Consider the following 13283-nt stretch of genomic DNA (forward strand, 5'->3'; position numbering starts at 1 on the left):
TGACATAGAGGTGTGAATATTCACATCCTCCCCCTACCCCCAAGCCCCATCACCTGTTGTGGCCCCTCCCCCCACAGCTCTGCAGGGGCAGAGGAGGCCTCACCAGAGCCCGGGCCCGGGCCCTGGTTAGGGCTGCACACCAACCTCGTGAGATGGAGGGGTTAGCAGGATGCGGAGGGACGGCGGGGGCAGAAGGGAATCTTGCTTTCCCAGCGTTTTTGATGGTGTGCCTTGTGACGACCTGTAGCCACTGTTGTGGGTGACACACAGAGGCAGCTGCTGAGCCAGCAGCAAGGGCCCCTCGGCCTTGTCCAGCCGAGGAAAGTAGAGCCTGAACCCCGGGGTGCCACAGCCTGTATCAGGCCAGGGCAAGTGGCATCTGTATGCTGCCATGGTCAGAGGTCACACTGGGCACAGGAGCTGAGTCCCTACCAAACCTGAGGGGGCTGCAGGAACCCCGAGGTTGTAGTCAGCTGGACAGAGAGGGCATCTGGCATCTGACATGGGGTCAATCTTGTAGAGGACAGAGGCCCTAACCAGTGGGTACTGTGCCAACTCTGAGGGGGGCAGGGTTCGTGCCAGAACTGGGCTGCAGGGACATCTGGGTGGCTCAGCTGTTGAGCGTCTGCCTTCAGCTCAGGGCGTGATCCTGGAGTCCTGGGATCAAGTCCCACATTGGGCTCCTTGCATAGAGCCTGCTTCTCCCTCTGCCTGTGCCTGTGTTTCTGCCTTTCTCTCTCTCTCTCTCATGAATAATTTTTTTTAATGTTAAAAAAAAAAAAGCACTGGGCTGCAGCATGTCCAACTGGTGTTAGATCAGCAGTGGTAGAAAGAGAACAGGACAAAACGTCTAAGCTGAGGCCCGAAGGATGGCGATGGAAGAGCTATGCTGAGTGCTGGCAGAAAAACTTGCCAGGGACAGCACGGGCAAAGGCCCTAGGGCAGGGAGCAGCTTGGCACAGCAAGGAGAGGAGGTTGGACCAGACACAGAGTTTGCCCAGGACCCATGTGGAAGGAAGACTTGGGTCGTTAGAAGGGGAAGGGACCACTGATAACCTTCCAGCCAGAACTTCCCCTATCCTATGGGTCTAGTCTGTAAGAATGGGGTTTTCTAGCAGCTTCCCATCAATACGGGTCATCAATGACTATATAAGAACAAAGTGTCATGCATCATACCCAGGCTTCCTGATGAGTGTCCCCATGCCCCTGACCTCTGCTCTCCCATCTTCGAGATTGGAGTGGTAATATGCTGAGCTGCTGGGAAGACCACAAGCGAGCTCAATGACACGGGGTGTTCAAGCACTGTGCGGATCAGGGAGGCCTCGGGGATTCTATCTGCAGAGCGCAGGGCTCCCTAACACCGTGGCCAGGAGCCCAAACTAGAGACAAATGCTTGGCCTGTGTTTCCTTATGGTGAACCTCCAGCAAGCTCCTGAGCTCCTCCAATCCTATTTCCACCTGTGGAATGAGACCACCTATGCCCTCCCTTCCTCTTTGAGGTGTGGTTATATGGAGGTACGATCTGTGGAGCAGTGGCAGCCTCTTTGACCCAAAGGGGAGACACTATTTGCATGCCAAGGACACGGGCATCATCAAGTCATTTAAATAATAGCTCCAAGTCCACTCATCCTCCAAATTCTCATCAGACAACACACCCTATTTAGATCAGGTCGTTCACATTGAAAATTCTCTTACTTGCAGCCAAAAGCATTCTGAATCGGGACCAACAGCAACAGGAAAGTTGGAAGGGGTACGGGGACAGAGGCCCAGCTCTGGCCCGGAAGTCCTGCTCACACGCGAGGAAGCTGACCGGCTCCCATCCCCCACCCGCTCACATTAGGCTGTCATCATCACGGCAGCTCTGTGTCATGTCCCCACTGTGTCAGGCACGCACAGCCCTTCAGGGAGGTATCATGGAACCCATCTAGACAAAGGGCGCCTGAGGCTCAGGCCAGCCAGCCACTTGACCAGGATCCTGGGGCGCGGATGACCGGCATCCCCGGGACTCAAGCACTGGTCAGCCTGACATAAAGCCTGGCTGCCAACTACCTGTGGGCAGGGTCCCAGGGACTCCTCCCTACTAGGAACCCTGTGCCGGCCTTAGCTGTTGCCAAGGGAACCAGCTTGCACGCCTTAGCTGAGGCAGCGGGTGGCAGCAGCACACCCTGTCTGCCGGGTGACACAGCTCCTCTTGTGCTGTGCGGAACATGGACCAGTGTCCAGCACATGGCCTGCAGGTAGCTTGGCCTGCTGTGTGGCTACCGTTCCAGCTGCTGCAGCAATGGCTCTGCAACAGGCAGGGAGAGCCCACTCCTCTCTACACTGAGGCCTGAAGGTGGGGGGCTCACTTCGCAAGCGACCTACAATCAGCACTGTGACAGTGTGGGGTCGACACCCATCTTCTCTAATCACTGGGCCAAGTGCAAGTTCAGATAGGTGTGAGCCAAGAGCAGGAAGGCAGCATGGGCCCAGGAGCAGGTGGACGAGGCATCTAGTCTCGACTGGGGGGATGGGGCTCTTTGTTTTCATATGCACATGCACATGTTACACACATGAAACACATGACACACACGCAAATACGAAACATGCAAACATGCACACACGAAACATACACACAAACCATACATGTGCATATGCATACACATGTATACACAAACACACATATGCACATATGTGCATGCACCGAAGATGGACCCTGGTGTTCTCGTTCCCCCAAAGGGCATGGATCAAGCCTGGGCATTGCAGCCAAATGCAGCATCCAGGCCCTCACTGCACCCTGATTTAGACAAACCAGCTGCCAAGGTATTGGGGGCAACCCTGGAGAACTGTGACCCTAGGGAGGATAAGAGGATGTTGAAGATGTGTCGCTGATTTTGCTAGGATGCTGACTGCATTGTGGTCACAAAGGGAGGAGTCCCAGCTGCAGAACCTGCATACTGACATACTGGGGGGGAAATGTCACAATGTTTGTGACCCAGGTGACCACAGTGACTTGACCTGAACTGTGTCCTCCCAAGCTCTGACACCCTGGTGACTGTATCCGGAGAGGGGTCTTCGGGAGGTCAGTGTGTGGGGCCCTGAGGACACAGGACCGTGTCCCCCAAGAGAGGAGGTGCACGGTCTCTACCACACGAGCCTGGATGCGGCCGTGTGCTCCTTGCCAGAGCGACACCCCGCCACACCTCCGTTTTGGACGCCCAGCTCCACAACTGTGAGAAGTAAGTGGCCGCGGTGAGACCCCGGTCCTGGACATTCCATCAGGTCAGGCAGCCCGAGTGGCTCAGACAAGGACACAAACTGGCCAAATGCTAACGTGAAAATCAGGGGTCGAGTCAGTGAGTGCTGGGTTTACTGGTCTGTTCTGGTGTTGGAAGAAAAGTCAACAGAAGAGAGGGGAAAAGCATTGAGGGTGGGACACAGCGGCGGAGCATGAACAAAATACACGTAAAGTGAAAATGGCCTTTCTGGCAGCCCACTCCTGGCCTCATAACCACCCTGCAGAGCTAGCGCCTCCTGGGATATGTTTATTCATCTTAAGCAATGTTAGATGGACTTCCCGAGGGGAGGCTCTGCAGCCGGGACCCCCAGGGCCGGCCTCTGGTCCCTACTGCTGCACTCCGCCAGCTGAGGGCACGGCAATGCCCAGTCGGAAGAGGGGACAGTGCAGGTACCTGTCTGTCTCCAGCAGCATGGGTGGCAGCTCGAACTGGGCGCCCCATGGGAGGTCCTTCCTGTCGTCCAGCTGGTCTCGGCTGGCCTCCTCCGGCGGCGGCGGGGATGTGTTCAGAACAGAGCCATCCTGGGGCCAGAAAGAGGAGCTGAGGGAGGCGGCACGGACTGTGGACACAGGCATCATGCACAGATCTGCGAGGGGCCACAGAAATCCGCCTGGCCACTATCGCTGGAAAGAAACCACCCAGCAGGGAGGCTCACCTCTGACTGGGCCTCCCCAGCACAGAGTCCGAAAGGATGCCGTGTGCACAGGCAAGCACCAGGGAGCGTCAGGGAATAGCCTTGACCCTTGAGTGAAAGTGGTGCACAGGCAGATTGCTTGTTGTCAGAGTACCCTCGAAAGCCCGCACGCCCTCGAGAAGCCACACAGAGTCACCACGTGACCCAGCAATCCCACTTCCAGGCTTATAGCCAAAGAACTAAGGGCAGGGACTCAAACAGATCTTTCTACGTCCACGTTCATGGCAGCGGTACACACAACAGTCAAGAGGTGGACGTACCCCAAGTCCATGGTGGCATCAACACAAGGCCCGTCCACATAGCGGAGTATCTCTCGACCTTTTTTTTTTTTTTTAAGATTTATTTATTCATGAGAGAGAGAGAGGCAGAGACACAGGCAGAGGGAGAAGCAGGCTCCACGCAGGGTGCCCGATGCAGGACTCGATTCCAGATCCCTGGATCAGGCCCTGAGCTGAAGGCAGACGCCCAACCACTGAACCACCCAGGCATCCCTCTCTCGGCCTTAAATAGTAAAGACGTCTTGACACCGGCCACCACAGGGACAGACCAGAAGGGTGTCGTACTCAGTGAAATAAGCCAGTCATGGAAGGACAAGGGCTCTCAGGTCCCTGGGGTCATCAAACCCGTGGAGACACCAAGAAGATTGTGGTGCCAGGGGCTGGGGAGGGGTTGCTTAATGGGGACGGTTCTGGTTTAGTGTAATACTTTTTATAAAGAAGTGAACCTGAGGGTGTCTTGGGGAGACTGACACAGTCCACAGGAAACACAGGAAGAGCAGGGGTCCAGATGGGGACACAGCCCCTGCTGGCAGCAGCAGACGTGGGGAGCCCTCGGATCGGGGACCTCTAACCAGGGGTGGGACATGGCTTTATGTACTCTTAGATCCCTGGACACCTCCCCATGCCACATTTCTGGCTACTGCCCCTCACCCACTCTGCCTGAAGCCTGGAGGGCTCCCCTTTACTCTCCTGAGAAGGTGGAGCAGGGGGGCAGGGGGCCGTAGCTGCAGGCAGGGGTGCAGCCAGTGATGACAGCCTTTGTCTGAAGAGTGGATGCAGAGCCCTGCCCCAGCCCTCTTCCCTCAGGAGTCCCCAGAATTGGCGCCAGATGCCACCCACCATGCAGGAGACTGCCAGCATGCCCTGAAGGAGAGCTAACACACCAGATCCAGCCAAGGCTCCCCAGAATGCCGTTCCTGGGGTCCCTGAAGCACCACGGTCCACCTCACGCTCAGCTCGGGAGCGCCTCTGCTAGCAAACCTTCAGGGCCTCCCCAAACCTCCTGGAAGCCCGGCCACTGGCTTGGCCACCCAGTGCTGCTGGCTCCGGCGCCTGGCTCAGGGCTGGGTGGGGGATCCCTGAGGGTCCCCTTGCGGTGCCACAGTCCACGGGACTCACCCGCAGGGAGCTGGACATGACGGCGTGCAGCAGCAGCAGGCGGTTCAGCGAGCCCGCGCCCAGCTCCCGTGAGTATAGGCAGCGCCGCCTGGCCAGGGACTCCGGCACAGCGATGCCACCCCCTGCGGAGCCGGGAAAGCAGGCGTGGGTGACAGCCCTACTTGTGGAGAAGATGGTGTCTTCTTTTTTATGGACGTTTGAAGGCAAATAGTCCAAACTGATGAAGGAGGATTTTCTAGACGGTGGGGTTTCCATATGGGGTCTTTCAGTTACCCTCACTGCCCCCCGGATGGTCTGTGCCATACATGCCATGTGTGTGCGTGTGCCCGGATCCCTCACACTAACCAGCACACCTTGCACACTGTGCTTGGCTACTCCTCGCTTACCTGTACACCTGGAGAGGGTTTCATAACCGGGCACAGGGGCCCGGGGACAGGGGAGGGCTGAAGGCTGACTGCTGTCCCCCCCGCCCCCAGGCCACTGGGGACTGGGACTGTCCCCGACCATGAGCAGTGCCTCGTCCCTCTGGGGCTGGGATGGGGCGGCCTCACCCTGAATCAGCTGCCACTGATCCTGGATGAGCTGCTCACAGAGCAGCCGGTGCTGGTGGTAGCGCTGGATCACAAAGTCCTTCTGGCACATGAGGTTCCTCCGGCACAGATTGTTGGCCTGCAGCTCCGTGTTCTCCACCTCCAGCTCGTGGGCCCGGCACAGCAGCCGTAGCACCTCCCGCTGGTCCTCACTGATGACCTGCGTGGGCAGCAGCTTCTCCAGCTGTGAGGCCTTCTTCTTGGCATTGGCCAGGCGCTGCTCCAGCCCAGCCTGGCAGAGAGACCAGGGGTTCAGGACAGGTGCCTGGGGCCTGTGGTCCCATGCGTGCTCATCCTTGTGGGCTCAGCTTTGCAGCCTGTACCCATGAAAACATGATGTGATCTATGGGCTCAGGGGACATGTGGCCATCACCCTGCACTAACTACGTCCTTTATTTTCTCTGTTCTATTCTCTCATACCTGGGACCTCACCGACCCTGAAGGGACTGACCCTCCCAAGTCTAGTTCCTGAGGATCCTGAACCACTCACCCAGGGGCACACTTCTCAAATGTACACCAGCCAACCTAGTGCCTGTACCCAAACTCCCTTCCTCCATGGGGCTCTCATGCTCTGGGCCACTGTATCCCTGCCCCAATCTCCCAGGGACCAGACAACCGGGACAACCTCAACCCCAGAGCCCACCAGAATTACTCAGACTAGCCGGTCCCCAGCCTGCTCATCCTAAGCCTGCTCACCCCACCTCGCCCCTCTTTCTTGCAGAAACCATAAACAGGCTCTTCCCTACAGTGTCCCCCCCTCTGCCTCCTGACCAGCCCTGGTGCTTCCCCATGTGGCCCCACATGGCACTCCATGCCCTCTTCTCCTGGAAGTGTGACTATGACCATCTTTCCAACGGTGGTCATCTCCTGGTCTCCTGGCCCTCCTGTGCTTCATATTTTCTATGAACATGTTGCATCTTAGAACACACCCCAGGACTCATACCTCCCTGTTGTCTCCACTGTGGGAAACCAAGGCTGCAGCCAAGGCTGCTGGGCGTGCCCACCCCCAGGACCATTGTCCCAGACACAGGCAGGATGACAACCACTGGTGAGGCCCAGGAGGACGTGCTCCAGCCTTTCACTCTTCTTCTGAGGTTGGGAGGGGGCAACTTTGGGAGGAGTTGGCTCAGCCCCCTGGCATGGCCCTCCTCCCCTCTGCCTGAGGTCCTCCCCACATGGGTGGGGAGGGTCCCGGCACACTGACAGCTTAAGTCACACAGAAGGTCTTTTTCATCTTTATATCCCCAGGCCTGGCATGGAGTTGGACACTTAAAACATCGATTTGTTCTTGATTCACTGGTTAACTCGCTAATGGATGGACTCATTTTCATGCTACACTACATCTCAATACCAATATTTGACTCTTGAAGTCATGCTCTCTGCTCATGCACATTATTGGTTTAAACAAAAGGCATCATTCTTATTTTTAATATTAGAGGACTTTCGAAGGGAGATCCCATAATCTCCAGGGGAGATGCAGCAACAGGAGGAGCTTCTCGGCTAGGCTCTGTGGCTCTTCACCGAAGTAAGTGCCCCCTGCTGTCAGCACCTGGACCTTAGCAGATGCTTCCTCCATGAGCCGGAACACACCCCTGAGCACTGAGCACTGAGCAGGCTAATGTTAATGTGCTGATCCAGTGGCTGCTCCAGGGCACTTCCCAGCTTTGCAGCCGTGCCAGCTCTGCCCTTTCTCTGAAGCAGGACCGCAAAAGAATGAGCTACCGCATTAACAGCTCATGGAAATAGCCAGCTCTTCTCAGAAACAGGAGTGTTAGAGGCTTCTTTCCCCAGGGAGGAACCGGGCTTCCTCTGGCCCTTGCCCAGGTCAGGAAGACCTGAGCAGGGGAAGACGGAGTGAGATGCCCCCAGAAAACATGGACCAGGTCAAAGCGCTTGCCCATGAGACCCTCCAAGCTGGAGGCTTTGCCTTTAAGCTGCCTGTGCAGATGGGCAGGCAGGGGCTACCCGTCTGCACGGCCACTGCTCCTTGGTCCCCCGGGGGCTGGTCCTCTTGCGAGCTGACCCTTGCCACCCCCTGCTGCCATCACTAGCATGAAGGGCATGGACTCTGCAGTCAGCCCAGGTCACATCCCCAGGGGATGTGGAACCATTTATCTCTACTTCCTGAGCCTGGCTCCCATCTACAGGCAGGTTGGTTGTGGTAGGCCTGACCCGGGGCACTGTGTTCACACCGCTGATGTGACCACACATGGGCAGACCCTCCTCCCCACCTTGAGGGCTGCAGTTTTCCGTTGCTCAGCCAAAAGCATGTTGACTTCCTCTCTGGCCAGAGCCACCTCGTGTGGCTCCACAGACTCGCCCTCATCCCCGTCTGCATCAGCCTCTGCTGGCTCCTCGTCCCTCTCTGACGTCCTCTCCCTGTGTGCATGCTGGTGGGTCTTCTCACGCTCCCAGCTGCAGCCGCAACAGAGGGGTCAGGGGTCAGGGTGCAAGCCACGCCAGGGCTGGTCTACCCACAGGCCTGGGCATGACAACTTCCACCTGATGGCTTGTAAAAACTGGGCACAAACAAAAATTGGAAGGAAATAAAGAGGCGGTGAACATTACACAGGATTGCTGAATGATTAAGCACGGGACTCTGCTGCCTCCAGCCCACCACCCCCAAACCCGGCTCTGCCCAGGGGGCCTCAGGCCACCTGTATACAAACGTGCCCCCACTGAGCCTGCTTTCCTCAGCCGTGGGACCCGATGGCAACAGTACACCTGGGGCTTTGAAGGTTAGCTGTGATGACCCCACTCGGGGCAAAACCTCAAAGAGGATGACAGGACACCAGGCTGGGTGTGAACTGCCACGGACACTGTGGGGTAGGGGGACACAGCAACAGGTGGACAGAGAGCCTTTCCTGGTATAAGAATTCCTCCAGTGCAGATCTCACACTGTGTGTATAATTAAGAAAATAGGGATCCCTGGGTGGCGCAGCGGTTTGGCGCCTGCCTTTGGCCCAGGGCATGATCCTGGAGACCCGGGATCGAATCCCACGTCGGGCTCCCGGTGCATGGAGCCTGCTTCTCCCTCTGCCTGTGTCTCTGCCTCTCTCTCTCTCTCTCTCTCTGTGACTATCATAAATAAATAAAAATTTAAAAAAAGAAAAGAAAAGAAACAGGAAGAAGCAGGAAGAGGAGAATGTGGGGAGGACAAAATAAGAAATGGGCTGGGGCCCCAACACTCCATGTTAGTTACCGTAAGCAGGGGAGCCAGGTGTGCTAATTTGTCCGGGGCAGGACTAGGCACACCAGCTGTCCCAGCATAAATAGCACCCCTCACCCTCTTAAACACATCCCACTCCAGATGACAAATTGCATGGCCAGACCCTCCATGTGTGGTCAGTCTATTCACAGTAGGTGCAAATAGCAAGTATATGTGGATGGGTAGATGAGTCCTGGCCTAGTGGGTGTACAACCTTAGATAAACCCACATCCCCTCTGAGCCTCAACATCCTCTTATGTAAAATGGGCTTAATCCTAACCTGCCAGGGCTGACTCTGGACTCTAGCTTGAGACAAGGAAATCAAAGGGAACTGCAAGCCTTTCCCCATCCGGCCCAGCTTAGCAACAGGGGCAGGAGAGCAGGAAAGGATTGGGCCAGGAATTCTGCCTAGGAAGAGAGGGTGCCCTTCACTAAAGTCCCCTTGGGAGACCTGCAGGAGGTAGAGGCTGCACAATAGCAAAAAAGGGCTTTCCCAGTGGCCCCTTGTGTCCTGGCTGGCCTCCTTGCCCTGTGCAGATGCATGGCATCTGGGCCCTGGGTGAGTGGGCACACTCACTCTGCAATGGTGAGCAGGTGGCGGGACGTGTCAACATGCAGCTCGATGTTCGTGTTCTCCAGCTCCACCAGGCTGCGCCGCATCTCCAACTGCTCCTTGAAGGCTCCGATGAGCTGTGCCCGGATCTTGTTCATCTGCAGGCGGCTATCCTCCTCTCCATCACTGGGGGGGATCATGACTGGGGGCAGGAAAAGAGTTAGTTGCACCAGGAGCAATGCTCCCTAAGCCAAGGTGGAACTCAATGCTTGTAGTGGTCTGGACCAAGAACTCTATACACATGTTTGGATGGATGAGTGGATGGACAGATGATAGATAGGCGGATGGATGGATGGATGGATGGGTGGGTGGATGGATGGATAATGGGTGAATAATGGATGAATGGATGGGTAGATGATGGATGGATGGATGGATGGATGAATGGGTAAGTGAATGATGGATAGATGGAGAGATAAATGTATGGATAGGTGGGTGGATGGGTAGATGATGGATGGATAGATGGATGGATGGATGAGTGGGTAAATGATGGATGGATGAATGATGGATGGATGGATGGATGGATGGATGGATGGGTGAATGGTGGATGGATGAATAGGTCGATGAAAAATGGATGGATGAGTAGATGATGGATGGGTGGGTGAATGATGGATGGATGGAGAGATAAATGTATGGATAGGTGGGTGGATGGCTAGTTGAAGGGTGGATGAGTAGGTAAATGATGGATGGATGGATGGATGGATGGATGGGTGAATGATGGATACATGAATGAATGGGTGGATGAATAATGGATGGATGGATGGATGGATGGATGGATGGAGGAGTAGATGATGGATGGGTGGATGGATGGATGGGTGAATAACGGGTGAATAGATGGTTAGATGATGGATGGATGAATGGGTGGGTAAATGATGGATGGATGGAGAGATGGAGAGATGGATGTGTGGATGGGTGGGTGGGTGGGTAGATGATGGATAGATAGATGGAGAAGAGCGGAAAGGATGGATGGATGGATGGCTAGATAATCCAATGGATGGTTTAGAGGGCCTCTTTGCCTGGTTTGGGGTCAGATTACCTGGATTTGCATCTCAGGAATCCAAGGAGGGGTGTGTCTGGGTAAGCCGTCTGAGCTCAGACTTCACTCACTTCCTCAGGGAAACCCTCTCAGATTCTCAATCTGGGTCCACCTGCCACTTGTTCTGATAACATCCTGCCTTCTTCTTCACAGTCCTCTGCACATTGGTAATTGATAAACATTTTGTGATCCATGTTTGGCCCCTGACTTTCCTACTAGAATGTAAGCTTCACAGAGCAAACTAGTTTTGTCTTTTTGTTTCCCATGTAAGCTCCTACCTAATAGTTGTCCATGGTTAATTGATGGTATTCCCTGACTGCCCCATGGTAGCTCCACTCTGACCACACACAGTCTGTTCCCCTGAGCTGGAGGGCAGTGGTCAAGGGGCACTTTTTCCTTAAATGCCAAGCAATCTGAGATGGGCAAAATGAACCATGCATCTGAATACCTGACCATTGTAGTCATTAAAACAAGATATGGGGGAGTAGTTGGTACCCTGGAGATGCTCATAATGCTCTTGGCAGAGACGTGCACACCAATTTCCCACTACTACCCCAGGCATGCCACAGCAGGACCCAAGGGAATCCCATCATGCCCTCAGGGCTCACCATGAGACCACCAATCCCTCACGACACTGCCTGCCTTCCCAGTACAGACCACCTAGGGCCATTCCCAATAATTAAGAGGCCATAGGGGTAAAGGTCCTTACAGCATGCCTCCCTGTTCAGCACTGACTCCAAAGAAGTCCAAGTGTCCTGGTCACCACCTAACTTTGCAAATTCTCTACGACAACCCCATCTTTCACCCCCACTCACCCGCCAGCCTTCTGTTGACCGCCTGGGAAGCAGTCTGGCATCAAAAACAGCCCCTTTTCTTTGCAGACTTCCTTCACCCTTTTGTTCTCACAGAACCCTGAACCAAATCACCTAAAACAAATAGGCACCCATGTGCCCAAGGAGACTAAATAACTAGAAAGCCCCAAAGTGCCCATCAAAGGGGATGAGATCTGCAGACTCTAGTGGAATATTCTGCAGCTGTTGGAGAGACTAGAGAATGGGGCAGACCCATTGCACAGGCCACCAGGACACACCACTGGGTGAGAAAAACAAGGTACAGAGCAATAGCCATAGACTAACGTCATTTTATGTCAAAGCTTAAAGTCAACCCCCTGCCCCATGGACATATATCACATAAACCATGCATCCCTATCTGGACACATCCGTGTCTACCACGCTGCACAGAACACAATCCAGACAGGTTCACGTCAAATGACAGCAGTGACCTCAGGGAGCTAGTGAAGGAAGGATAAACTACGGGCAGCCCAGGTGGCCCAGCGGTTTAGTGCCACCTTCAGCTCAGAGTGTGATCCTGGGGTCCTGGGATCGGGTCCCACATCAGGCTCCTTGCATGGAGCCTGCTTCTCCCTCTGCCTGTGTCTCTGCCTCTCTCTCTCTCTCTCTCTCTCTCTCTCTTCTCTCTCATGAATAAATAAATAAAATCTTTAAAAAAAAATAATAAACCTACAGCCAGTGCAAGGAAGGAGACAACAAAAGGCCGGAGGAAGACTCAACAGAGCCTCTCAGCAGTGCCTCCGGGATGCCATGGCTACTGTCCCTTCTCTGTGGAAGATGCTCACACCTGGCTCTGGAGTTTCTCCTCACCACTGCTCTCTCAGTTTTCTTGGTGACTCCCAAATCCTCCCAGGTGATCCAGACACCAACCTGAGGACCTGAGCTCCGTGACCTCCTGTTCCTGGGGTACCACCTTCATGGAGTCCCCGGACCAGTCACTGGTGTGGCTACGGTGTCAGGGACCTGCCAGCTATCACCCCCATCCCTTCATACAACATGCCCTCAATTTCCAACTTTTAATGAGAGTCTGAAAACCCCTTTTCCCAGCATTTAGTACAACTGCTCTTGTATAGGAGCTTAGAGGACAGAGCCATTGGTAAAGCCAACAGTCAGAAAATCCACAGGACAAAGGATTGTGTCTTCAGTAGGAATCAAAAGGAAAACCACAAAAAGGAAGAGGGGATGCTCATGGAAGAGAAGAGGCCACATTCAAGGTGTGGCCGGATGACACCGACGGGCTTGTTAGAAGCTTGCACCCCCACCAACCATCTGATGACACCACAGACATGGACACATTTTCTAGCCATGGAAAAGGCATGTAGTTTTGTGTTGGTGGAGTCTCTGTTTCATAGGGAGTACGTACTCTCGTATCTCTCAGTACAGTGGTATGATGTCTGGAATTCACCTCCAGATGATGGGATGGGGGCAGCGTGGGGAGGACACAGCGAGTGAGCCTGGTGGTGGCTCTGGCTGGGGTATGCCATTCTTGACTTCCTCCTCAGCAAGTGTTGGAAATTCCCATAATAAAAAATGTGAGCAACATGCCTACGTGGGGTCTGGCTACACAGATGGGCCTGCCCAGCCTCCGTAACCAGAGTCAGGGGGCACATCAGTATGCT

General features: G+C 54.9%; 1 protein-coding gene across 3 annotated transcripts in view; it reads right to left on the reverse strand.

Moving 5' to 3' along the window:
• Positions 1-13283, reverse strand: part of LOC112640198 (kinesin-like protein KIF19) — a 45243-nt gene that overhangs the window by 15153 nt on the left and 16807 nt on the right. The window contains exons 11-16 of one of the 3 annotated variants that reach the window (XM_035717516.2): positions 9745-9922; positions 8191-8374; positions 5921-6191; positions 5370-5491; positions 3672-3799; positions 145-250 (exon numbers count right to left, since the gene is read on the reverse strand). In XM_035717516.2, coding sequence (XP_035573409.1) covers positions 145-250; positions 3672-3799; positions 5370-5491; positions 5921-6191; positions 8191-8374; positions 9745-9922 — 989 coding nt within the window. Of the gene's footprint in view, positions 1-144; positions 251-3671; positions 3800-5369; positions 6192-8190; positions 8375-9744; positions 9923-13283 lie in introns of all 3 variants that reach the window. The other 2 variants (XM_049111196.1, XM_049111197.1) reach the window with 2 other exon arrangements.

This window comes from Canis lupus, chromosome 6 (genome assembly GCF_003254725.2).
Source record: "Canis lupus dingo isolate Sandy chromosome 6, ASM325472v2, whole genome shotgun sequence".
NCBI lineage: Eukaryota > Metazoa > Chordata > Mammalia > Carnivora > Canidae > Canis > Canis lupus.